The sequence below is a fragment of the Chinchilla lanigera genome, unplaced genomic scaffold, assembly GCF_000276665.1.
Source record: "Chinchilla lanigera isolate Chin_1 unplaced genomic scaffold, ChiLan1.0 scaffold00038, whole genome shotgun sequence".
NCBI classification, from domain to species: Eukaryota; Metazoa; Chordata; class Mammalia; order Rodentia; family Chinchillidae; genus Chinchilla; species Chinchilla lanigera.
Window position 1 is genome coordinate 15,423,346 of NW_004955439.1, and position 26,676 is coordinate 15,450,021.

The 26,676-nt window shown below is 49.9% G+C and overlaps 1 protein-coding gene across 3 annotated transcripts in view; it reads left to right on the forward strand.

Moving 5' to 3' along the window:
• The window catches only part of Rps6ka2 (ribosomal protein S6 kinase, 90kDa, polypeptide 2), a 276,424-nt gene that overhangs the window by 212,464 nt on the left and 37,284 nt on the right, over window positions 1-26,676 (forward strand). For all 3 annotated transcript variants that reach the window (XM_013517373.1, XM_005390652.2, XM_005390650.2), the window contains 7 exons: window positions 376-455; window positions 2,742-2,848; window positions 5,922-5,959; window positions 7,364-7,506; window positions 13,093-13,163; window positions 14,363-14,451; window positions 25,918-25,982. In XM_013517373.1, coding sequence (XP_013372827.1) covers window positions 376-455; window positions 2,742-2,848; window positions 5,922-5,959; window positions 7,364-7,506; window positions 13,093-13,163; window positions 14,363-14,451; window positions 25,918-25,982 — 593 coding nt within the window. The remainder of the gene's footprint in view (window positions 1-375; window positions 456-2,741; window positions 2,849-5,921; window positions 5,960-7,363; window positions 7,507-13,092; window positions 13,164-14,362; window positions 14,452-25,917; window positions 25,983-26,676) is intronic.

A 26,676-nucleotide genomic window follows, 5' to 3' on the forward strand; every position in this document is an offset into this window, starting at 1 on the left:
CACTAACTACTGCTTTGCAAAAGTCAGCTTCCTACAGCAATCCAGCTATGCCCGGCTGATTAACTGTGGGGACATTGAGAACAAGTTTGCATAAGGAAATGCCTTTCTTTCTATGGAGCCCTTTGTGATTAAAAGGGGAGGAGGAAGGAAGAAGGAAAAAACAAAGAAAGAAAACACTTCAAGACTCCAAGGAAAATGAGACACAGAGCCTATTGTCCCTGTCCTTCCCTGGCCTCCCTTGCACTTCTGACATGACAGCTTGCAAGTCACAGAGTCCTGTATAAGCCAAAGAGAAACCAGGAGTGGGAACCACAAACAGATTGTTACGGGGACCTCCACGCACTGTCCAGGGCTCATGTGTGTTTCCTTCTACAGCCTTTCAGACAGAAGGGAAGCTCTACCTGATCCTGGACTTCCTGCGTGGCGGAGACCTCTTCACCAGGTTGTCCAAAGAGGTGAGCCACCTGCTACCACTGTGCAATTCTGCCTGCAGTTTTGAAGTTGGGGGAACCTGAGGGGAAGTGGCCTGTGAGGGTGAGTGTGTGGTATGTGGTGTATATAGTTGTGTGGTGTGAGGGATGTGTGTTATACATGTGATATATGTGGTATAGAATATGTACTGTGGTATACAGGTGTGGTTTATGTGTGTTGTATGGTATGTACGTGTGGTATCTGTGTGTGATGTGTATGAGATGTGTGGTCTGTGGCATGTGTGTAACACATGTGTTGTATGGGCTGTATGGTATGTGGTGTGTGTGTATGTGGCATGTAATGTGTGTTACATGTGGAATGTGTGTGGTGTGCATGGTGTAGGAATGTGTGTGTGTGTGCACGTGGTACATGTGTGCTTTGGTATTCAACCACACACACAGCTTCAGAAATTGGCAACCTGCTGTCGCAACCTGAGCTCTGTCAGCTCTGTCAAAGCCTGGGTTGACCCTGACCTCCAGCAACTCAGCCAGGGGCTTCCCAGGGTGCCACTGAGGCCCAGGGAGGCTCAGGGGCCCTCGTGGCTTGAGGAGTGCTTGGTGCCATGAGTGGAAGAGGTCAGAGCTCCACCAACACTGGGCTATCACACGAGTGATCCTGTGTGATGCCATTTTATACATAGCAAAGAGCAGAGAAGGCGGAACATGCTAATTTAGCGTGGGGAAATGATGTCTCATGCTCCAGATGCCTTTCTGTTGTGGTGGCTTTATCTCCCTGTCACCATGGTTGCCAGCTTCCCCCTCCCTTTCAATCCCCTCCCTGTGTTTCAGTGGGAACCCTCTGTCTGGCATAAACCCAAAAGGGACCATAGGAGGAGGCAGGAGTTCCCCTGTCCAAGGGCTGTTCTCTGTACCAAGCGTCCCTCGAACTATGGCACATTGCACATGGGGCTGCGTGTTTAGGGGGACAACACTGGGTGAGAAGAGTCCATTTTGTGTTCTGGACAAAGTTCTTGGATCTAGGGACCTATCCAGTGACAAGCGTCTGCCACTTTCTCATGCAGTATCCATCACTTTGCTCTCTGCCCATCTCATTTATAGGAAACCAGCCACTGGAGTCTGCTTTCAACCAGCATCTAGTGTAGTGGCCAGGCTCTCTAGCCAAAAGCAACAATAATTCACAAAAGGCTCTGTAAGTCCTCACTGGGGAGACATGTGAGACCCTTTTCTATAGAGCAGAGGTTGTCTCATGTGGGCGCACAGGTCCTTGGAGTGTGGAAACATGAAGAACACTTCCCCTGCATTCTCTTGGTCAGCAGCACCAGAGGCAGCATCCTGCCACATGCAGGGCACTGTGACTGCCTTCAAGGGACCTGTATCCATGGTAAATTGCTTGTCTTTCTGTTTGAGGACCACACTAAGACTTGGACAAGGAGAAAAATACAGTGGCCCTCTGAGAAATGAACTGAGCACGGAACCTATGGTGTCAGCACAGGGATGTACAGAGTCCACCAAGAGGGAATTTTTGACAGTGGGCAACTCTGACTGTCAGCAAAGCCCACAGGATAAATGGGCCAGTTTAGAGAAGAAACACCCAGGCAGGAAAGGTGCTCATTACCCGGAGGGACTGGAACAAGGGTTCCGGAGTCCAAGGGCAGGAAGGGTTAGAGTCAATGTCCAGGAACCTGCAATCCCAACTGGAAGTGTCCTTCAGGGACAGCCTGGTCTCTGCCAGGCACATATCTGTGCCAGCCGCTTGGAGCCTCTGCCCTTGATACCTACGAGCCCCTCTCCAATGAACCTCCCCAGCTTGGAGCACTGCATGTGTGCTGCCTTTGGTAGAAATAATCCCTTTGGCTTATTTCAAACCCCAGTCGGCAGTTTACTAGGGTTACTTTGCACCAACCCCAGGGGTGAAGGCCTAAGGACAAAGGCAGAGAGGTGAGATCTGAGATCCATTCTATGCTGCTTTTCCACCCTTCACTGTGTAGCTTAGTTGTTTGCACTGAGTTGTGATGAATTTGCATCCGAAGCACTCATCTTAGAACAGGAACCCAGAAACACACTCCAGAACTGAGGGATTACAGGGGGCGAGGAGCACAGGTTGGCCAAGAGGGAACCGTGTCTGAGGACTCCAGGTCTGCTTCTCACTGACTCTGAAACTGAAAACTCACCTCTCCATTAGAGAAGCCAGAACAGCGTTGCTGAGGGCCCAGGACTTGTACCATGTGTGCCTTCCTGGGCTGAGTCGTGGGTTCCGTAGAACAAATATCTAGGGAATGAGCTGACCAGCAGGACCCTCTCTCCCTGTAGGTTATGTTCACTGAGGAGGATGTCAAGTTCTACCTGGCAGAGCTGGCCCTGGCTCTGGACCACCTGCATGGCCTGGGGATCATCTACAGGGATCTGAAGCCTGAGAAGTAAGTGAGGGGAAAGTGGGAGACCCCATCATCCTGTCACCCACCTGTGGATATTCTTCAGGCCACATCGGTGGTCCTTGCCCAGTATTTGTTTCCTAAGTAAATGCATTTCAGACAGTGGGCTGGGGACAGACCCATGTTGTAATTCCAGTAAGGTGAGGTGCCACCTTCCCACCCTGTCCAGCTGTCCTGTGGCTCTTTTTGTTTGTTTTTTTTTTTTTTTTTTTGGTTTTTCTCCGGTACCGAGAACCGAACTCATGACCTTGCGCTTGCCAGGCAGGCCCTTTGCCGCTGAGCTAAGTCCCCAGCCCCTGTCCTGTGGCTCTTGACTAAGGCTGTTCCCACCTGATTCTCATTAAGGCCCAAGAGTAGCAAGGCACAGCCTCATGTACCTGGCATGTGGGTCCCCGGACAATTTGGAGGAGAGCCCATGGCTCTGGTTCCATGTTTCTACCGCCTGAAAGACAGGTCACCTCTGCCATTAGGGAGCACCTCAAACCAGACATTTGTCTGTACCTCTCCCTCTCTTATCTCTGACTCCAGATTTAGGGAGCTTTTCAGCTATTTCAATAAACCTAAGGAGTATGGTCAATCTGCCTCCTCTTGGTTGACTTTTTGATCCATTTATAGGTGACAAGTCACCCAAGAGACAGAGGCCTCAGAATCCCCAAGCCAAGATTCCACCACAACCATACTCTCATATATTATTTCTAGGATAGTCGCTTAATATAGTCTAAATTAAAATATTAACATCCCTCCAAAGTGCTCCCACTTCAGGCTTTTTCCTTATGTGTTCTTTGTGGACTGATGTGAACTCAGAGGGGCCTGCTTAGGAGACCCAGTGGGTGGCGGTGTAGGTTCTACTGGCCAAGCTGCACTATGTTCCTGAGGCAGTCAGTGATTTCTCACACTACTGATTACCTGTGAGGCTGAACTGTGTGGGCTGGAGACCACAGGTCACACCTGCCCAGACAAGGTGCTGCCTGGTGTGGCCAGCCAGCGTGGACACCTCGGTCCAGCCCAGTCTGTGCTATAACACTGAGGGGTCACAGTGCTCTGCTCCTTGTCCCACCTGTCACCTGCACTGTTGGAGATAAAGATAAAGACAAATATCTCTCTGAGGCCAGCTTGTTAGATGTGGCTGTTCATTGTAGGAAACACCTGGCTTTGCCAGATGACAAGTGACATATGTGAAACATCTGCCCATACGCATGACACATGGCACTGGGCTCCGGCATTGCTACTAGTCAGCAGAACGTCTCTGGCTGCACCTGTATATACAATTGCAGGCAACTGTAAGAGGCCTTGTGCTGGTGCCCCAGAGAACCGAGATTTACAAGCTGCAGCTTTCTCCCTCAAGCAGCAGGGACCCAAGGTTAAATTGCCTTTCAAAGTGGATTTGACTATCTGCAGAGGTCATCTCAGAGGTCAGACTCATGTGAATTGCTCTCCAGCTCAAGAGTCCCAGGGTGAAGTCCTGCACGGACAGTGCCCATCCTCCTTCCCACAGGCCTATAATAGGGCCTGCAGCCCCCAGTAAGCACGGCACACTCTCTCACCTTGCACACATTAAGCAAGGAGCACTAGTCTTGGCTTTTTCGTAAAGGTCAAAGTGATCCTTGCAGCTAAAAGTAGTAATATTTAATTGCAGGGTGGAGAGGAAGAGTTTGTTGTTCAATTAGAGTCATTAGGGAACAAGTCTTGAGAGTTGCTCGATTTCTGAGCAAAGACTGAGTATAACCAAAAAGCAAAGATAAAACAGTTGCCTCTTTAATTATAACGTGTCATCTTAATTAATATCCTGTGACCCTTCCCTTCTTCACATGTCCATAAAGTAGATATATTCTTCAATCCCAGGGCAAGGTTTTTAAATTGTGTTAATATACAGATAACATCTACCACTTCAGCCCCGGTTCAGGGCACAGAGCAGTGGTGTGGAGCACATTTGCAGAGCGGTGCAGCATTACCACCATCCCTCTAGAGCACTTTGCATCCCGCAGCACTGAAACTCTCTTCCAGTTAAACTCCAGCCCCACATCCCCCTCCCCAGGCCCCCCGTGACCCCATTCGACTTTCATCTTGGTGAACTTGATGACTCAAGGGGTTTGGGGGACTGGAAACCCACAGGAGTTCTCTGTGTGGCTGGATGACTTCCCTCAGCACAGTGTCCTCAAGGTCATCCAGGCCGCAGTCAATGGGGGTTTCCTTATTTCTCAGATTTTTTTTATGAAAACAGTCACCATATATTATTCCTCACAGTTTTGCTTTTATTTTCTCTCCAGCCCACATTTTTATCTCTTTAGGATGGGCTGGCATCTCAGAGGATCTCATGGGAGACTTAATGACAGCCCAAAAAATAGATAGGGAAGTGGGAACCCTGGGGCCTGGAAGTGTCACAACCCCAGCTCCAGCCTGTAGTCCACAGGAAAAGGCCTGATAAGGTTATCCCTGTGCCCAACCTTACACACTCACCTCCACTCTCTAACGAGGAGTCCAGCTCCCAGCACTTGACCACTGGGAAGAGGAAAGCCAGCTTTCCACTCATGGTGTGACAAGGCTGAGCAGGAACAAGACCAGCGCTCTAGGGCATTGCCTTACTGGGACTCCGACTCAGCACAAAAAAGCCTGAGGAACCCCAAGAGCTCTTCCTTGCTGAAGCCCAAGTTTGTGTGCACCCACCCAGTCAGAGGCCAGGATTGGTCCTAAGATCTGAGGCTGGGTTCAGGGAGGGACAAAGGGAGAAGGGGGTCTCCAGGCATGGAGGACTCCCAGATCCCCCTCTTATTCCTGCAGAATAGGACAGAGGGTCCCAGCCCTTCGCTGATGACTCAGGAAGTCTCAAAGCTGTAGCATCCAAGCTCAAGGACAAGATGCTTCGGTTACTCTCCTGGACTGGCAGAGGCCATGGGACAGGGAAGCAGCTGTCTGAGAACCCCACTCCACACCCAATAGGTGGCACAGTGCTGGGTGCAGGATGTTCAAAGCTGCCCCCAGGACCCAACTCTGTGTGCCATACATGGGGCAGGCAGGGCTGGTCTCTCTTAAGCCTGTGTTTTCTGTCCCTTTCTTTCAGCATCCTGCTGGACGAAGAGGGGCACATCAAGATAACAGGTTTGTAAGAGATAATAGGCGTCCTCGGTGACTTCATCTCAGCCCTCAAAAGTTGAAGACTACTTCAGCACCACAGCCTTTGTCCCATAGGCATTTGCCAGTCATTCGTTCATCTCTGATGTGCCTCAATTTTCCAGGACACGGGCTACTGTGCTGTATGTCCTCAGAGTGGGGAGCATTCAGACTCACCCCGCCCCACACCCTGCCTGAGCCTCTCCCAGGGCCTGTGCTGGCCATCCATGAGGGTGACACGGAGCCCGTGCTGACCCCCAGGCAGACATCAGGGTCACTCTGTAGTGTGTCCCATCCTACAGTACTGCTGCAGTCTTGTGGCTTTTACCACATCCCCAGCCACGACCCCAGCCTGTATGGAAGCTGCCTACCTTGTCTCCCTTTGACCTCCAAACCATATGACTGCTAGCAAATTCAGCCAAGCTGTAAACCCCATCTTAGGCTACAACGCCACACTGCATTAGCTTCGTATGGCTGCTGTAGCAAATCACCAGAAATTTAGTACCCTAATACAACACAAATAATTTATCATCAGATAGTTTCAGAGGCCCCAAGTCTCACAGGAGTCAGTGCAGGAGGTCAGCTGTCCACATTCCCTCCAAAGCCTTGGGGGAAACCCTTCCTTGCGTTCTCAGCTGTCAGAGGCTGCCGCATCACTCAGCACAGGCCTATGCTCCACCCTCAGTACCAGGAAAGCACAATTTTCCCATTTCTGTCCTTGAATTCTGTCCTCTCCCTTACACAAAGGGCCCACCCAGATAATCCAGGACAGTCTCCCTCCTCCAGATCCTTAACCACACCAGAAGGTACCCCTGTAAGATCACCCGTTCTCAGGTTCTAGGAGTAGGATGTAGCCGTCTCTGGGCTCCACATTCTGCCCTCTCGCTGCAGTCCTGGTCTCCTCTTCACAGTCAGCACAGGCTCTCTAGGCCCCCATACCTTGCCAGTCCAAACCTCCCACCTGAGTTACCCATTCTCTTCTTGCCTCCCTGTGGTGTTATCAGAGCAATACCGTGTACCCCAAACCTGCATCCCCAACCCTCAGTGGGGGTCCTAGGCCCCTTGGTGCTTAGTTATGGACAAGGATCTCTGGGGACTTCATGTCAGATACCAATAAGCTTCTTGGTATTGTTGCAAGGCCCTCCTGAACTTACAAAGTCACGACTAGCCCACTTGGTGGATTTTGGACTCAGGAAGGGGCCACGCTGCATGCTCTCTCGGACCAGGTGGGACCCTCAGCAGGGCTCTGCTGCCCCTGAGTGGGAGGGAGGGAGGGGGTCGGTCACTCCTGTGCCCAGGTGGCAACACTGACAGGAGTGACAGAATTTGCACAGGCACAGCCTTCACCAGCTCGGAGTCTGAGGTGGTGCCTTGTGTTTTCCTTACATTTAGATTTCGGCCTGAGCAAAGAGGCCATCGACCATGACAAGAGGGCCTACTCGTTCTGCGGGACCATCGAATACATGGCACCTGAGGTGGTGAATCGGCGTGGACATACACAGAGCGCCGACTGGTGGTCCTTTGGCGTGTTGATGGTAATGGCTTGTCCTCAGTGGCCTCCTGGGCAGAAGCAGGTGTCCCCAGGTGGACTATCCCACTCAGATTGGTGCAGAGAAGCCTACCCTGGTCTCTAGCATGAGGAAGAGACAGTGAGCTTCTGAGCATGTCCTGGGAGCATCCACCTCTGCCCATCCCAGCCTCCCACTGCCACAAAATGGAAATGGGATTCAAATAAGAATGCAAATGCATTAAAGGTCCAACCTTTATACTTAACACTTTAACAGATTTAGCAAGGGTTTCTAAGGAATGCAGTGATTTCCACGTGAAAGGTACTTTTATTTCAAACATGTAATCCTTTAACTTAGCCATAAAATTTAACATGAGCCCAAGTATACGTGGAATTAAATATTTTTGCATCTACTTTTAGAAAGGAACACTCTTCCCAGAAAGAGCCCACAATCAAATGCTGTAGAGACCAGGAACTCCATTGTCACAGTCCCCACCCCCACATGTGCTCGTAGTAATGGCCTCCCCTCCCTCCTCCTCCCACCTGAGCAGGGCAGTGTCTCAGGGCCCAGCGTGGCCTGGGTGGGCCAGACTCTGCCACTCTGGAATTGGATGTGGATTGTAGTCAGTCGTGGCATTTCAGGGCTTCATGACCCCCACACAAACTGCGTTTCCTAAGGAGAAAACAAAGCAGGGAGCTTTAGTGAGTGTGATGACCGGCAACCAGCCAGCACCAGGTATGGCCGTGTGCATCCAAACGCAGCTGTCTCCACATGCCTGCCGTCTCCCTCCCACCACCATGACAGGGCTCCAGTCAGGTGCGTCCCCTGGGAACCTCATGCTGATATCTGAGGCTTTAGGGACTTTCCTCAAGGTCACCAATTCCCCTAGTCCTAGTCCTGCCCAGGGCTCAGAAATCCTAGCTATGTTGACACAGATTGCTAAACTCTCCCTGGGGCTCAGTGTCCATCAGACCAGCTGGGGAGATGATTTGGCTCACAGGAAGAGATGCCTGCACCACCTCAGGGGTTGCTCCTGCCCACAGAACCAGCACGTCTTACCCCTGTTGGCAACTATGAGGAAAGTTAAATCTCAGTGAGAACCAGCTTGGTCAAATAGAGTCACAACAAAGTCCCTCATCTGAACAGTTAACGTATGCAAAGTGCACAGTGACTTCATAAAAGTTCAGTGTTAGCCACATGAGTGGTGATGCTTTTTGTTTATGAATATTCAGGCCTATAATAGAAAGAGCTAAGATGCAATGCATCTTGGTCCTGAACACCACACCTGTCTCTAAGGCTTTCCATTTGCTTTCATCTGATCAAAAGTGTCTTTCTTTAGATATGTTAATGAGGCAATTAATTATCTTTGCTTGCTTCAGGATGATTTTTGGTAGATGGTTCTGCTCCCATCCTAGTAGTTTCCTTTGAGTCCCTGCATAGCAGGAGTTGGCAGGTGAGGGTGATGCACCTCTGTGAGCTCCCTCACCCTTCCTGAGACCCAGGTTCTTCTAGCATGCAGGAGCATGCTGTAAGTCCAGGCTCCCTGCTAGGACTCCAGGCTTCTCCTGGTCTCTGGGCCCAGTCCTTACGTGTCCTTTCTGGGTGAGTGCTGGGTGATCTTCTGTCCTCAAAGAAGTTAATGGAGCAAGTAGGTCTGAGCTTGTGAATGGTCCACCTAGGCAGCAATTCAGATAAACCGTTGCTTAAGGAAGGGAAGTCATAAAAGGCTGCCCCTCATTTCCAGGTTACCTGACAGCGCAGACAGCAAGAGGTGGCCTGAACCTGGCCAGAGAGTGCCAGCAGAGAACACCGCAGGCACAGGCACAGCCCGCGAGACTAGTCTGAGTTCCAGAGACCCTGGACATTCCTCTAATCCGTTTCTTCTGTAGGAACAATCAACCGTGAGACTGATCCCATAACCTCCTCCTTCTGGCCCTGGGTGATGACCCCCTCCCAGCAGACAGTCAGTCCATGGCAGCCTCAGATTCTCATCAGTTCTTTGGGCAACATCAGAAACTACTTCCTAGTTCTCATTTGCAGCTAGGAGATGGACCTAAGTGACGTTTAGTGTCCTGTCTTATCCGAGCCTGGTGAAGGGATTATTTTAGAAATCGGTGTGTCTGTGAGGTGCTGCTGCTGGCTTTGATGAGAGTGTTGAGGCCCACACAGCCGCACCTAAGGGAACAGGTTCTGGTCTGGGATTGAGAAAGCATGAGCTGTGGACCTTGAGATGCCCATGGAGGTAGGCACTGTCCTACCTCATGATCCTACTGGCCAGGGACAGGCCCCACACTGAAGGGCAGAGCCTGGGACCACCACTGAGATCTGAGCCACCAGTACTCACGGAGGTGGCCTAGCATAGCTATGCAGTTTACCTGGCCCGTGAGGTGCCACTGTCCAGAACCAAGGAGGACCGAAGGCAGTGGTGGTGAACCTATGGCACATGTGCCACAGCAGGCTGTTTGTCATCATTGAAAGCGCTAAAAGGTTTGCCATCACTGATCAAAGGCAATCATATGGACAAGAGGCAGCCACTTCACAGGTGTTCAAAGGTCTGCAAGTCTCTACCCAAACACCCTCCTGAAGACTGAGTCCAGGCCAGTGTAGAGTGAACCAGGACTCACCATCAAGGTAGGAACCTCAGCCCCTTGGTCAGATTATTTTCTAGTTCTAAGCTGTGAAGTTCAGTCAGTTTTGCTCGAAGACAGCGATTCCCCCTGCCCCCCGCCCCAGCATAGACATCTTGCAGAGCTGTGGTGGGCACCTGTGGTTGTCAGGGCAAGTGTCTCCACCCAGGCGCTTAGGCTCATCTATGTGCTCGTACATGCAAGTCTGCCCAGCTGGACACTGGCCTGCCACACCCCATCCAGCAGATACAACTCTGCCACCCACTCCAGCCACCCCTGGCATGGTTGGGTTCATCCTTACAAGTTTTCAGATTAAATTACTAACCTCCTGTGGCTTGTGTTTTAAGAATGTTGAGCCACCAAATGAATTTGAATCTGGGGATCTCGGGGACCATATGTCTTTCTTCTGGAGAATCTCCTCATTCAGCTGTCCCCAGCCTTCTCTGGGCGACTTGGGTGGGTCATGCCTGAACCCAGATTGGCCATTGCCTGGGGGTTTATCAGGCATCTTTTGAGGCAAGACTTCACCCCAGCCGTGTCTAGGTGTGGGCTGAAAAGCTCTTTGCTGTAGGACGTCCTGTACATTGTAGGATATTTAGCAGCCTCCCTGCCCCTTCCTTCCCAGATTAGATGCACATATCACACTCACCTCCAGCCATGAAAATCAAAAATGTTTCCCAACTTCAAAAATGTCCCCTGGAGTCTGAGAACCACCACTTAAGAAATATCAAATTATTCCTTTTCCTAGAAGCATCATAGCTACTCCAGTGAAGCTGGGTCTGGATCTGGTCAAAGTCCCTCTGTAGGTTTCCACAGCCTGGCCTTGGTGCTGATTTGTGCATGAGTCACTTGGGGCATTCCCCCAAAGCCTGTGTGCTTCGGGGTGGAGCCTCAGGGTAAACCACAGCTTTAACCAATTTGCCCTAGATGGCTTTGTCGGCCAACACCAGAGCAAAAGTCTCACCACGCATGGTGTCGCACGCTGCTCATCAGTTACATCCTGAGTTAATAAGATACTTCCAGACTGAAACGTTCCCCAGAAGCTCCATTCAGAACAATAGTACGGAAACGATCCCTCTCTGTGGGGGCCCTGAGGGGGGCTGGAAATAAAGCCAAAGTGCCCAGACTTGTGGAGGCCGCAAAAATAACTTGTCATTGTCAGCATTTCACATCACATTCAACATGGCGAATACTTACTAAGTGCCCACGTGTGCCTGTGTCCTGGGGGTTCATAGAGGTGGAGTCTTCCCATGTGGCCTCGTCACAGAAGAAAGAACCACATGGACGGAGGAAAGCGAGTGGGGGAGAATTCAAAAAACAGGGACCCTGAGCATTATGAGAGGCTCATAATAGTCAGCACATATGGGACATACTAGTCCAGCAGTCACCAGCAGCTGATGACGTGCAGGTCTCAGGATGTGGCCAGCTTTGTGCAGCAAGGGATAAACAGCAAGTGTGGAGGGGCAGCCCTCTTGTTCCGTGTAGCCAGAGCCTCCTCCTAGGAAGTGGGATTTTGTGAATGCTGGTAGTAGACTGCACGAAAGACAGAACGAGAGAGCAGAAGCAGGGAAGGACCAAAGCAGAGATTTCCCTTTGCTAACATGACCCTATTTGAAGAGAGATTGTTATTTATATAATCAGCTTTAAAATGTTTGTCCGATTTTATCAGATAAAGAGATTTTATCATCTGTAAGTAGGCACGTTCTAGCCTTTCAATTTAATTATGTTTGCCTATTTTTAAATTTTCCTCTGGACTTTCCTTATGCATACATGATTACCTGCAGCCTGTGGCTCTGTGTGGACAGCAGGTTTCATGAGATGGAATGGGCCTCAAGTTCCTAAACTTCCAGGAATGTGTTTTAAATTTTTGTTTTCAGAAATCACATGAGTAATATTAATAAAAATTTAACTGTATTGTTTCTTTAAGCTTATAGTTTTATTCCTGATATCCTATCACATGGATACCTCCAAATCTTAGGAAAATTTGTATGTATGCTTCTTACAAGCTGGAAATTGGGAACATCCTAAGTAGAAGTTCCAACAGTAGATGCACTGCTTATGTGGGTATGTTCACATATGAAATGATATTGCACAGATTTTTCTAAGTGCAGAAAGTTTTCTATTACTCTGTGAACAATTAGTGCACAAAGCCTTATTTATGGTTTTAAAAAATAAACAAAATAAAACAGACAAAGCATCTTCAATAAAGTACTAGAAGGAGCTAACAAAGGGTCATGCATATCTTTAATAGGAGCAGGGTGATGATTTTAGTCCTTCTGCTTTCATGCATTTCCCAGTATTTTTATAATGCAAGGGGAAAATGCTAGTGGGTAAATTGCAAAGGGACTGAGACATATGCGATAAAATGTCAAGACTCGAGCAGATTTAATAGGACTGTGTAAACACCTGCTTGAGGCTTCCTTCTCATGAAGGACAGAGCAGGGTACATGCCTTGCACATTTCTGTAGAATCAGGGTTCTATGTATGTGAAAGGGACTTCTTGTGGTGACTCCCCTGGTTCCTGCACCAGGAGGGGTCAGATGTGCGTGTTCTCAGACAGTGAGATTCCAGGCTGCCACCTCCATGGAATCAACCCTGGTTTTGCTGAGGGCAGCTGGTGAGAGCAGGAAACCCCTGTTCGGCAATGGCTGCCTTCGGTCCTCCCTTGCCTCTGGCTCTCTCCTGGCCAGTGTGCACTGACTGCTTCTGGGGGATGTCAGCGGTATGTTGTCTATCAGATGGTATTCAGGGGCTCTATAATCAGGGCGAACACTGCCTCTTCCTTCTTCCTTCTTCTTCAGATACTGGTGGAGCCACTCCCTAGCCCCCAGCAGAGAAGGTGGGGCCCCAAGTCCCATACAGTTTACCTGTTCCCTGTGTGAACTCCAGAGACCATGGTTTTCTGGTGATGTGTCCTGCAGAGGCCAGCAGATGCTGGGATTTGGGAGGAAGACACAAACTTACCCTGTTCTGTGTTGCTCTGCAGTTCGAGATGCTCACTGGATCCCTGCCATTTCAGGGGAAGGACCGGAAGGAGACCATGGCCCTCATCCTCAAGTGAGTGGAGCAGCCACCTCAGAGTGCAAGTTTTCACCACTCGTCATGGGCCTGAAGGAAATGGTTTCTCATCCGTGTAGACAGGGTTCTCAGAGCCACCTGGGCACAACATCTCAGATGTGAACTGGGCATGAGTGTCAGAGAAGGGCAAGAAGCAAGGTGGCCAGGACTCCAAGTCAGTTTGTCTCTGTAGAGCAAGGCAGCAGAATTAGTACCACTTGAGGGAGAAACTTGTAAAGCTGTCCTTTTGACAGCAGCAAGGAGTCTGCTGCAATTGGTCATGTAGCTTTTGTAAAATAAGAGGCCCCTAAGAAGCTGCCAGTGAAGTTTTTGTAAATTCAGTCCTCCTTTACAGGGAATGAGAGACGGATGGGGGAAATCCGAAAGCTGGGGCCTATGAGCAAAGCCAGGGTGCTGTCTTTTTATTTAATTAGTTTTCTAGCAAGTGGCTTTACTGTGGGATGCCTTTGACTGTGGCCATGATTCTTGAGATGACCGCCTCTGCTCACTGGGATTGTGAAGGGGAGCACAGTCTTTAGTCTTTTTTACAGCTGGAACAATCCCTCCAGCATGCCCAGGTTAGACTCATGCCAGTCACCAGGGAGTGGTGGGGTTTCTGAGGGTAGACTCCAAGGTTTGTGCCTGTGTCCTCAAGATGGGCCAGGGAGCCCGTCACCAAGAGTCTCCTTGGCCCTGCAGAGTCCTCCTTTCCCAGGTGTCCCTCACAGTGCTGCAGTGACCTGGTATAGAGGCACGTGAGAGTGCAGTTGTCCTCAGAGAGCCAGGAAGAGACTCACCTGAGCACAGACGATGCCCCTGGCTGCTGAATGCATTTTTGTCTTGATTTTAGGATCTTTAGCCGATTTCCATTAAAAATGTTATTTATGCTAATGGGGTCATTATTGCTGTTTTAATCTTTTGATTATACTTTAAATGAATTATTAAATTATAATTGTAAAGGTTTTATACTCTCAACTTCTAATATAATAAATATCATAGCTGCAAGCCACATAGTCAAAAGCTCTTCAGTATCTTTGAACAATTTTAAAGCGCAGAAGAGCTCTAAGGCCAAAGTTTGGGCATTGCAGCCCTGGGTGATTCTGGGCTCTGCTAGTGCTGAATGAGCAGGTCCTTAGAGAAGTGAAGAAACCTGCATCCCTCAGCGGCTCATTCTTACCCTGAGTGTGCTTGTTTTTCAGAGCCAAGCTGGGGATGCCACAGTTCCTTAGCGTGGAGGCCCAGAGCTTGCTGAGAGCCCTTTTCAAGAGGAACCCCTGCAACCGACTGGGTAAGAGCTTGTGATTCCCCTCCCTGGGGGATGTGGCATCCCACCCCAGACCCAGGGGACATGAAGGAGCTGCCTTAGCTCCACCTCGACTCTCACACTTTGCCTAACTAAGATCACTGCACACAGATGGGTCCTGGGCAGGGGTGGAAATACTTTCATGTACTATCTGAGCTCCCAGGTCACCAGGTCAGTCGTGATTTCCTAAACACATAGTCTCACCAAAGCATTGTGAACTGTTTCCCAAAGGAAAACAGTTTGGGTTTCACACAAAATGATGGTACTTTCTCCCCTGATTTCACTTCCCTCACGTTTGGGACTCCATAAACTAAGGGTAGAACCACTGAAAAGCCACTGCTACTTTCTTGCCTCTTAAGAAACTCAATAGCTATTGGAACCCAGGCCTACCTTAGCATTAACTAAGCTCTGATTCTCTTTCTCTTCTGCTGACCATTTATGGAGGGTGCCTACTTGGCCTGGGAGATCTTGGCCCGGCTCTAAGATGTCCTGGGTCAGGTCCACTGATTCAGTCACAGGGCTGTATGAGCACAGGTTGCATTATTACACAAATAAATGTAAACAACAAATTAATTACTGCTCTTTTAACTCTAACCTCATAGATGCAAGACAATTAAGAAAGGAAGACAGAAGTTAAATCAGGAAATATTCCATTTCACAAAAAATTTATTAGATTTTCTTCTGTTCCTGGCCCGACCCCATTAAATTTCTTTCACATACTAGTTTTAATTTCAGAGAACTTTTGCATTAATTTATTATTCTTCCATTATTAAAAATAAGACTAATATTAAAAGCACCATTCTACTCCCTTGGAACATTTCACCACATGAAAGATTATTTATGTGCAACAACTTTGTGACCTTAGGAAAAAGGGCAGTTAAACCATTTTCAGCAATATTTATGCATGTAAAATATTGACTAATTCACATAAATTTACATTTTTATGAATTACTAGTGTTAATCTCTGATGATTAAATATATGAACATTCAAACTACAATCCAGGTTTTATCTTTCATGTAATTATTCTTTCCCGCTGGCTTATTTTCAAAATAACCTTTATAAAGTTTCTCCACAGTTACCTTTAATGACAGTTGCATGTAACTGAGAATTTAAAACTTCTACTTTACAAGCTTCTCAGTGACATACCTATTAGGGAAAGAAAGAGAAAAAAACCAGAGATGTGAGCTCAGCAGGACAGGTTTATCTCAGAACAAACCTGAGAGTGACTGCTCTGGCACTAGAGACCAGGCCTGTATCTCTCGTACAGGCTGTGGGGTATTTTACAGGGTCAGGAGGGAGGGAAGGGAGTTCGGTGACCGGAGGCCGGGTCTTGGCTACCTGCCAAAGATACTTGCCCAGGAGGAGGCTTGGGGATGTGGGAATGCAGTGGTTGTTAGCAGTAGCAGGAATGAATAGTGATATGAGTTGCTATCAGTAGCAGGGAGGATAGTGATATGAGTCGCTGGGATAGCAGGACTGATAATAGTATGAGTCACTCCGTGCAGCTGTTTGGGCCAGGATGGCGGCAGCAGTCAGATTCCTTCAGCATCTACTCTAGTCATTCTGATTTCTAGCCACAAGGGCCAGTGGCAACGCCTCCCTACCAACTTGTGACTCTGGGATGTCTCTGGACAGCACTAGCAGGTCTCCTGGTAAGGAGGACTGCTGGGACCTGACAGGGAGGTACCCAGAGGCGAACCCTGGATGCAGAGAGAGGAAGTCAGCTGTGGTGGGGATGGGCGGGGCCCTGGCCTGAGCCACCCAAAGCCCCAAATGTGGCATCATGGCTGTGTCTGTGATGAGGATGGTTGTCCAGTGTGGTGCGCATAATTCACACCAGCTGGTGGGACAGTGTGAGCCTTTTACAAGGCGGCCCCCGTGGGAGCTCCAGGCTGGGGGCATTGACGCGTGCTCATGACTGAAGTGTGCGCAGTAGCCCCGAGGCTGTGTGTACTAGATTCACAGTGCAGTGGAACTGTGTGGACTCAGCAGAACCCCTGAGGTATTGTTCCTGGGGGAAATACCAAATACCAGGCAGGGCCCAAGGCCTTACCTGAGGACCCCTCAACCCAAGGCCTCGTCATGACTCTCCTGGTGAGATTAATGCCTCGTGTCGCCACTGCCGGGCAACATCACCTTACATCTGTGAGGCCGGCAGTACCCACTGCTCTGCTGTCTGCACCATGAACTGTGTTTGGGGGTTCCCTGTGCTTGCTCCCAGATTCCCAGCAGTGACAAGCACAGTCTCTCAGTGCTCCTTCGGGGATGGAGTCCCTGCCAGCTCCGGGCCTGCTGCAGGTCAGCACCCAGGCAGCGGGTGGTGCGCAGAGCAGCATGGGGCCACAGGACCCCATCTGACCCTATGCGCTGGAGCTGTGGTCTCACTGCAGATCTCAATTCGAGTTTAGCCTGGCCAGGCAACTGGCTGCCTCGCCACACTGCCTGAGGAGGTGGAGACAGGAAACACCATCTTTCCTAACCCTGAGCATCTTTCCTGTGAGCGTGCACTTTGAACCAGACATAAATTAGATGATAACCAGTCACTGCAGAACTCTAGGACTTGTCTCTGTGTCCCCTCAGGAATCCTAGCGGCTCACTTCTGATTTGACATGCAGGTCAGGAGTAAAATGGCTAACTTCTGCTAGGTCTCCGTGGGTGTCAAAGCAGCCCTGAGATGACCTCCCTAGGCCAGCAGCCCGGACTTGCCATCAGGGACCCACCTCCCAGCTCAGCAGATCCCAACCCAGCCAGAATGCGCTGATTGAGAACACTATGAGCCTCCACAAAGTGCACGTGGACATCTCTGCCTGTCGTTTGCGTCCATCTCCACAGCCCTGCAGGCCACTCGTGGCCTAGAGCCCTGGTCCACCCCTCTTCTTACGATGGTCCCAACCAGTTGCACCTTGGCTGTGATTCTGGGCTGCTCCTTTGCAAGCAGTCTGTACTATCCAGCATGAGTGTGGCCACATCCAGTGTGACCGTGGGATGCTGATACGGGGGTGGTGAGGAGGATGGTTGGCAGCCTCTGAGACCTGCGTCCGGACAGCTGCTACTGAGCCAGGTAAACAAGCCATTGTGTTTCCCGAGCTTTGGGCTCCTCTCTGGGACAAGGATAATAATATTCATGGAGACTATGCTGGTGCTGTCATTCTATATTTCAGTCTTCACGGTGACACTGTAAAGGGGATAAAAAGAGAAAGTCACAGGATTCACTTATAAAAAGAGGTGTATCTGTAAGAATTGCTTTTAACTACAAAGAGCAGAATTTTTTTAATAATTTAAAATTTTTAAATTCAATTTAGTTTTTCAAACTGTAGCTTATTTTTCTCATATTAAAAATATCATGTGATGGTGGATGAGTTGTAGACATTCGTTGGGCAGCTGGACAATTGTTATCAAAAGCTATCTTTTTAGTTTACCATCCGCAGCCCAGTAATGACCTTTTTATCTTCATGCTTGATGTCTTATGATCACAAAATAACTGCAACAGCTCCAGGCATCACATCCGTATTGAAGGAGGGAAAAGAAGGAAATGGATGCAGATAGTTGCATTCTCATCAGGAAAGTAAAGTTTGTTAGGAAGCCTCTGAGACTTCCTATACTTCTTACTGGCTAAAATTGTCACCTGGCACTTCTAGCTACAAGAAAGTCAGGAAAACAAGTGGAAAAGAAGGCTGGATTTGAGGGTTCATTAGCAACCACTGGTCAGCCAGACATGCTGGAGTGGTGAACACCAAGAAGGCAGAGGCAGTGTCAGGTCACCTGTACACCTTGGCTCATGGGTCACGCCGAGCCCCTACCAGCACTAAAGGAACTGGAGTGAATGAAGCCTGTGAGTGTTCTCGAGGGTGCCCCCAGCCTCCTGATCCCGACAGGCTGGGTCCCAGGGTGGAGGCCAGCTGTCAGCGTTCCTCCTTGTCACCCTCCGAGTTCTTGTCCAGAGAAAGCAGAAGAGACAAGGGAGAGTCACACCCACGGTGCAGCGCACGCAGGCATCTGCGTGGACAGTGCTCTCTTCCCTGTGCTCCCCTGGTGTTCTCCCTGCACGGTGCTTCCCTCGTGACTGTCACACTCTCAGCTGGTGGGCATTTCACACCTTCCCAACAGTCTCATCCGCCGCCTCCCTTGACCCCTCCCACCAGCCAGCATTGTGAAACTGCTGCAGCAGACTTCAGCGTGAGCCCGCCGGCCCCCTAGACCTCTGAGAGCAAAGGGAGAACCTTAGCAGTGGGAGGGTCTCCATCCGCCCTTGCTTCCCCAGGAACTCCTTTCTGGGGGCTTCGGGAAGAGCAATGCAGGTTCCTTACTCGGCAAGGATGTGTTGCTCACTGTGCTCAGACTCCTGGAAAAGGATTTGGGCCCCTGAGTGTCGTGTTCCTGACCCTTTGAGACTGAATGAGGAGAGGATAGATGCCCTCCTCCCTGCTGGCGTCCCAGGGCTGCAGGAACTTCTCTGCCTTGCTGTAGGGGCACATGTGGAAAGCATGGTGCCCACCCCATGGGCCTCTGCCCATGCCCACAGTGGCCAGATTGTCTGCACGCTCTGAGGCCCAGGCTACACCCGCTGGGGACAGTCACCCAGAGAAACAATCAAGTGGACAGTCCTGCAAACCCGCCGAGTTTCGACAGCCTGGGCCCTGTGCATTCCCCTCCCGCCATGGGCGTCCCAGGCATATCCCTGCAGTGACACTTGTGCCAGCCGCAGCAGACCTGCCCACATCCAAGCCCCCTCTCGTCCCTGCAGAGAGAAGAGAAGAGAAGAGGCATATCCCTGCACTGACACTTGTGCCAGCCGCAGCAGACCTGCCCACATCCAAGCCCCCTCTCGTCCCTGCAGTCATGTGACCCGGAGAAGTGAGCACTGCGTTACATCCAGCTTCTCCCATCTCCTTGCCAGGCAAAGATGGGGACTCTGCGCTAAAAGTGTCAGGGCTGGTGCAGCCATCTTTGCTAAGGATGCTCCCTTTGGGCTGATAACTAATTTAAAATGTTACCCTAATGTGTCCCTGCAGTGGTAACAACCTGCAGAGTGACTTTAAATCTCTGCCCTGCCCTTGAGGGGCAGTGAGAAGATGTGACCGGACCTCCCACAGCACGACTCCGTCTCCCTCCCACCACACAGAGTTTCGCTACTGAAACTGGGATTCATGAAAAACATTTCTGATTCTCTACTTTCCTCCTCTAAAGACAAATCATTCCGAGTCAGCCTGTGTAGTCACTGATGCCTGAAACTGGCCAAGGCCACAGCCACAGCAAGGCCAAGCTGCCGCCTAATCATCCTGCAGCTCCACCACTTCTCCTAGCTCTGGATTCCTAAGGCAAAAAAAAAAAAGTCAACTATTACAAGACCATCTCCTTCCTCTGAGCACGGGGAGAGGGAGCGCGGCACTGGCCCTCTCCGCCGGTCCTGTGCGCAGTGTTCTGGGAAAACGTCCTCCCCGTCCCACAGGGCCACACTGAACAGAACACATCCCGGAGAGCCATGGGGACTCCCAACCATGACAGTCACCTTGGACAGGCAGGTCTGGCTTCTGGAACTGCAGAATTTCCAGTGACAACCTAAGGGAAATGAGGAAATGCATGGGTTGTCAGGATCCTGGTGCATGTGTGTCTCAAGAACAGCGGATCAGACAGAGTCAAGATTCATGTTCTCATCAGAGAACTCAGAGCAGGACCTTCACCCTGAAGCATATATTGTAAGATCCATCAGTTCTACTGCAGAGGGGGCTTTGGCTGGATTCTAGACCAATGTCAGATGTTAAGAAGCCATAAATTAGAGCTAAGCATTGGTAACTAAGCATTATTTCTAATTCTGCAACAAAGGTTCCCTCCAGTGCTTCCAACTCTTAATTGGAAATTGAGAGGTTTTTCTAGAACACTCCCCTGCGTAGCTTATATTTCTCAAAGGAGTTCTTGCACTTGCCTGTCAGGCTTGAAAAATGTGCTATCTTTAATTCACAAGTTGATTCTATTTTACTTTAATTTATGCTGAAGATATAATTTCCCTCTCTTCCCCTGCAGAGAACTCCTTGAAATTTCACATTAGTTGGATTTAATGAATTGTATAAAAATCTCAATTTATTTGTTTTCATTGAATAATATGCAGAGTTAGCCTTTTGTAGAGCAGTTAGGTGAAGAGAATATCAAGGTTTAGAAAAATATGAGATGAAAGATAACTGTATCATCATAATCTTAAGGATATAAAATTGTATTTCTGAAAGCCAAAACATCCCGTGAAGGTTTTTACCTAAAGACCTCCCTGCCTCTGGAAGAACCATTCATGACAATCTTTTGTACTTTTTCTCCTGTACTGGGAATTGGACACAGGGCCTCTTGCATTCAAAGCCTGCGCCCTGTACCCTAGCCTTGTACAGTGCTGTGTGATCATTTATCCCCCTCCCTCTCTTTTAAGAAGAGTGCTGGCCCTTTTCACCTCCCGAGTTAGGGTGGAGGCAATCTGTGGTCATGTCCAGGCCATGGTGGGATAGGCAGCACTTCAATGAAAGGTCTTCACCACGCATTTGCTTATTACACATTGTGAGATGATCATAGATACAAGAGAGTGCAGAACCCCAGAACAGCAGGGTGGCAGGGCTGCTCCATGGGAATGCACAGGTTGCTCTAAGAGTATGTGCAGTGTGCTGAGGGTGGGAGGCATTTCAGGTCCAAGAAGCATTCTATGCAAAGTCACAAAGGCAAACAAAGGTACACACAGCCATTCGTGGTGGCACATATCTGTAATTCTAGCACTCTAGGAGGCTGAGGCTAAAGGATCACAAATTTGAGCCCAGCCTGGGAAATTTAGGGACTTAGCAAGACCCTGTCTCAAAAATACAAAAAAAAAGGGCTGGAGATGGAGCTCAGGGCTAAGGTTCAACTCCCAGTACTGCTGGGAGTGGAAGAGGGTAGAAGAGAAGAAAGAAGAGAAGAGAAGAGAAAAGAGAAGAGAAGAGAAGAGAAGAGAAGAGAAGAGAAGAGAAGAGAAGAGAAAAGAGGAGAAAAGAATGGCACATCTGTCTGTGGGTGCCTGGGATTTCCAGGCAAAAAGGAGAAGAACTGGCTGGAGGATTCAGGCAGGGGCACATCAGCCTCCTCCAGAACAGTTGCTCAGGTATAGCTGTGCAGAGTAAACAGGTCTGGGCTGAGGAGCAGGCATGTTCCACGGCTAAGTCCATTGGAATTCTTTGCCCCTGGATAGCTTTCAGGTCCCTTACCTCAAGGTCCCTCCCAGCCCAGCATTCTGTGACTGTATATAATTTGCAAATCCAGGAATTTCAGAGTAGTATAAAGGAAAAGCAAGACGGAAGCCGGGGCGCAGTCACCACATGGTTCCCCAGTGAGGCAGACTGAGAAAGGTTCTGGGTTACGCTTTGCAAAAGCAGGGCACATCAGACTTCACTGCCTTTGGACCCAGGTGATAGCCGGCCCCAGCCCGAGGAGCAGGTTTGTGACCAGCTGTGAGGGCTGGGCCAGGTGGAGTATGGTTCACTGCATCCTGACTTGAGTAAAGCCTCTTCTGACAGGAGTTTATGCCATATCAATTTCTAACCACAGTGTGACAGGTACTAGGACAGCTGGTTTTCAAAGCTACATTTTTTCCTCTCCTGACTTTCCTACAGGACAGGAAGAGTTACAGGGAGCATAAAACTACTGAATCTGCTTCCCTACCTTTCTTCTCAAAGCCGAGAGCTTTCTAGCTCACACCTGGTAAGGATCTATGGCTTTACCCAGGAACTCTTGGGTGTTTCTCCCAGGTGACTCCAGTCAAAGGCTAGGAAGGAATTAAATATGCTGATGAACACAAAAATAGCACAGCAAGTAAACAGCCATCAACTAATGGAATCATGTTTTCTTCACGGCCCTCACACTGCTGGGGGGCGGGGTTCTATATCTCCTGTTTCCCGCCCTGCAGTGAGCTCTAGCAGATGTGCAGCCTTTATGTCAAATGTTGTCCATCCTGGCTGCCGAAGGCTCATCTGGGTTTCCATGAGCAGTGCTGCAAACTCACATTATAAGCCAACCTCTTCCATTTGCTCGAGGGCGTACGCACAGCTCCTGCGTCTCCCTGGAGCTGGTTCACTCTCATGCAGCCCAGGGAAACCTTGAGAAGCCGTGGGGCTGAGGATATCTGAAGAACTGCACACACCCACCAGCCCTGGCTGTCCCCTGCCGTGCCCTTCAGGCTAAGGCCACTGGTAGGCAAGGACTGTAAAGATCAAGAGGATGAAATTCCAAATGAGCAGAAAACATTTTAAAAGCTAAAGAAATAATGGGTAGATAACCTATAAATTATTAAGAAACAAAAAACCAGACAGGTGCCCACATTTAAATCAATACTGGACATCACCTGGAGAATGACACACTGGACATTTCCCATCTGCCACTCAGGGAAGCAGGCAGTGTGCCAGGAAGAGGGCCTCAGCCAAGCACATTCTGAATGCTCAAGAGTTCCAGGTGGACTTTGCATGACTAAAAGAACAACAAAAATGTGAACGTTGCAAAGAAATCAACTATTTCCCAGAGCTACATGCAGACATAATAATAACAAAAATCTTCTTGGCAGATACTAAGACCTTTGGGGACTACTTTCTGAGAATTAAGAAGCCCACGATGAAATGAGGGGGCTCCTGCATTAATCATGTGAAGTAGAGGAGCTGGGTCAGACAGGGCGATGAGAGAATGAGACCCTTCCCCACACTGAGTAGTGTCTCAAATCTACATCCCACCCTTCACCTAAGTAGAAATGGAGACCCGGTCCAGACAAACATGCTCCAGGGCACTCAACGTGGAAATAGGCCATGAGTGATTAGAACCTTGTTATTGTTATTGCTGCAGAGATCAAATCTGAGTCCTTGAGCCCACTGTCCCACTGAACTGTTTGCTTCTGCACTGTAGGAGTTAATGAGAGATCACTGAGCCTCACAAGAGAGATGTTCAGCTCCTGTGTTCTCTGGATCTCCAGCTGTGAGCTCCAGGTCTTGCCAGTGTTTTGTGGTGGAGAGGAGTCACAGGCACCCTCCCGGAGCGGAGTGTTGGTCAGGACCCCACAGCGTGTCTCTCTGGCTCAGAGCGCAGCACACACACTTTCCCTCCGCCCTGACCCGCCCTCCACTCTCTGCTATTTCTCAGATTTGTTTGGTCTACATTAAAGGGGAGCCAAGTGCAAAATAACCTATTTTAAAACATTTCAGGAGAGGATAAATAAGACTAAAATCCAGAACCATAAACACATTTGTCCTTACAAGGCTGATGCAGGCTTTGAAGAACTGGGTCTTCCATCCTTCCACCCCTCTCCGTTGGAGCGATAAAGTGTTCATTCACCATCAGCTCTTTTTGCTCAGGGCTCAAAACCCAAACAGTGCCAAATTCTAACTGCAGAGGAAGACAGAAGGCAAGTAAGAGTATGCGGGCTGAGTAATCCCAAAACCCCCAGCACCCAGCTTCTGCAGTGCCCACATCTCCCTCGCATGGTGCTTGTCATTTCTGCAGACCACACTGACAAGCAAGGTAAAGGAGTTAAATTCATGGGTACGCAGTGGGAAGCAGAAACTTCCAGGAAACATGGGCCATGAGTCACTGTACGGGTATGGGGTACTGAGGTACCAGGAGGCCCCCAGCTGCATGGCTGGCATTAGAGGAGCCATGTTTTCCCTCCCACCCAACCATCAGCGCCAGGAAGACTTTTTCACCTGGAATTCTGGTCGTCACCCCAGGAGGCAGGGGATGGCCATGGGGAAATGGCCTGGGAAGTTGGGCTGCTCACCCTGGAAGCTATTTCAGCAGGCTTTGAGCACCATCAAGGGCTACAAGGGGTTCAGAATGCACAGGCCTGACCTTGACCTCTGGTCTTGGGGTCTCCGGCAGAACAGGGGAGACAGGGAGACACATAGGTAGATCAGGGGACAGGTCATTAGTGTGGTGTCCATTGTGGAAAGATCCAGATCCCAAGGATCTGAAGATCAATGTGGAGTCCCAGGAAAGGTACACTTCGACTAAGTCTGGCAGATCCACCTTCAAATCCCATTGCTACAGCACATAGCTGATGTGCCCTGGAGCAAGGTACCCAACCTTTTCCTACCCCAGTTTTCTCATCGATGAAGCAGCCACTTCATACATGGCAGATAATCCAGAGGCACATTTGCTGTCTCTGCCCCACAGTGAGGAGCAGATGTGCTGCTGCCTCCACCAGGTTCTTGTGGGTAGAGAAATTTTCAGTCCCTAGACCTTTCTCTACTTCTCCACCTATATGTTTCATATCCAAGCAGCCCTAGGCAGAGAGGGACCAGAGAATGCTGTAGGACATTTGGTCAAAGCAATTCTTTCCAATTACAAGACCTAGATAATCTCCAAGGGGTAGATGGGAGGTGGCCCTGGGCTGTCATCCACATAGACAGCATTCATTCCAAAGGCCTTGTCCATGTCCCTCCCATAAGCAGGAATAGAAGGGTCACAGAGCAGGAGCCATGGAGCCCACCAGGGCTCTATCTCCAGTGACTCCCACATGCTGTGGGGAAAGGGTCAGTCCCCTAACATCACAGACCAGATAGTGAGGCCCGAGAAGGACAGGTCACCACCCAATCGCAGGATGCCCTTGTGCTGTCCTTCGCTCTTGGCTCTCTGCTCTACGTTTCTCACACAGTGGGAGCCGTGCATGGGACAGCATGGGATGGGATTGGCGAGGCTGCTTGGAGACGGACTCTGGGAGGAAGCCTGACCAGAGCAGTGGAGAGGCGCTGCCTGTGCAGAGTAGGGCCCATGCCTCCCCACACTTGGGGCCGGATTTGGCAGGAGACCCAGACCCCTGCCCACTCTCCCCTCTATCCTGTTCCCTGACTCACAGGAGGGAGGAATCAGGCTTCTCCCTGGCCTTGCCATCCTGGGGAAAGCACCAACTTCAGACAGCTGAAGGGTTATTTCTTTCTTTTAGTTAACAGATCTTATTTTTAGAGCAGTTTTAAGTTTGCTTAAAGAAAATATTGAGCAGAATGCCCTGGGCTCCGTCCTGCCAGAACTCCACCTTGCCCCACAGGATTTTCCCTTCCCTATCCGGGCCTCACAGCAGCAGATCCAGGTGCTCTGCCCCGGGCCCTTTCCACTCTGCTGGGCTTTATCTGGCTCCCAGAGGCTCCACCTGAGGCTGCACTGCAGCCAGCTCAAGTAGGCACAGCCTTCAGCCATGACAGCCACCTGCCCCCTCTTGGGTGTCCAGCGTTTTCAGGCCTGGTGCAGGAAGCATCAGGCCCACACACCTGCCTTCTCTTCACCACCTCTTGTCCACCCCTCCTTGTCACATGCTGATCGGGGGCTTCACAGGAGAGTGGGAGCCGCCTGAGCTCACAGGTCCACTCTCGGACCCCCACCCCTCATGCTGCCATATTAGGAACTGTCAGAGACAACGGGTGAGCTTGGATCTGTTCTGATGTGCCATCTCTGCTTTATTGTTTTGACAGGCGCCGGTATTGATGGAGTGGAGGAAATTAAGCGTCACCCTTTCTTTGTTACTATCGACTGGAACGTAAGTTGCATGCCACAGTCCCCAGCAGCTCACAGATACAGGGAAAGAGGTGGGGGAGGAGGCAGCTGCTTGGTGGCTGTATAGCAGCTCTGTCCAAACTGAGCCACCTGTAGGTGGAGAACTCTCAGGACCCCTTGAAGTCACTCATAGCTGGGGAATCTGTTGCACCAGAAGACTGTCACCTACCATAGAAGCAGTACACAGGGTAAGGGCCCAAGCAGAGGTGAGGAGAGGCCTGAGAACTCACCAAGAGAGGGCACAGGGAGGACAGGAAAGATATTCTCAACAAAGACCATGGGCATGACTGTGCAGGGTCTTGGAAAGAACCATTAGCCCCACATGGTCTTAATGGTCTTGGTAGCCATGCAGGCCGTGCTAAGACAGGATAAGCGATTTCCCCACCTCTGCTGACGCCTTCCCTAGGCAAGGTCTGGGCATTGTCCTTGCATCTGTGGCCAAGGTAACGGCCCCTGTGTCTTGGTAACCAGCCTGGACCCACTGCCACACGCTGTGTAGAAAGCTCATGGGAGTGTATTTCAGGACTGTTTCGTTCAGCAGTCTATGGTCCAGATGTGCCCTTGTGGTTGTCAGCCACAGTTCATTCCTGGCTGCAACATCATGCCAGACACTTCCCCCCGGGATACTGACACTCGGAAGTGATGAAGGAGAAGTCATTCCTTGGCCATTAGATGAC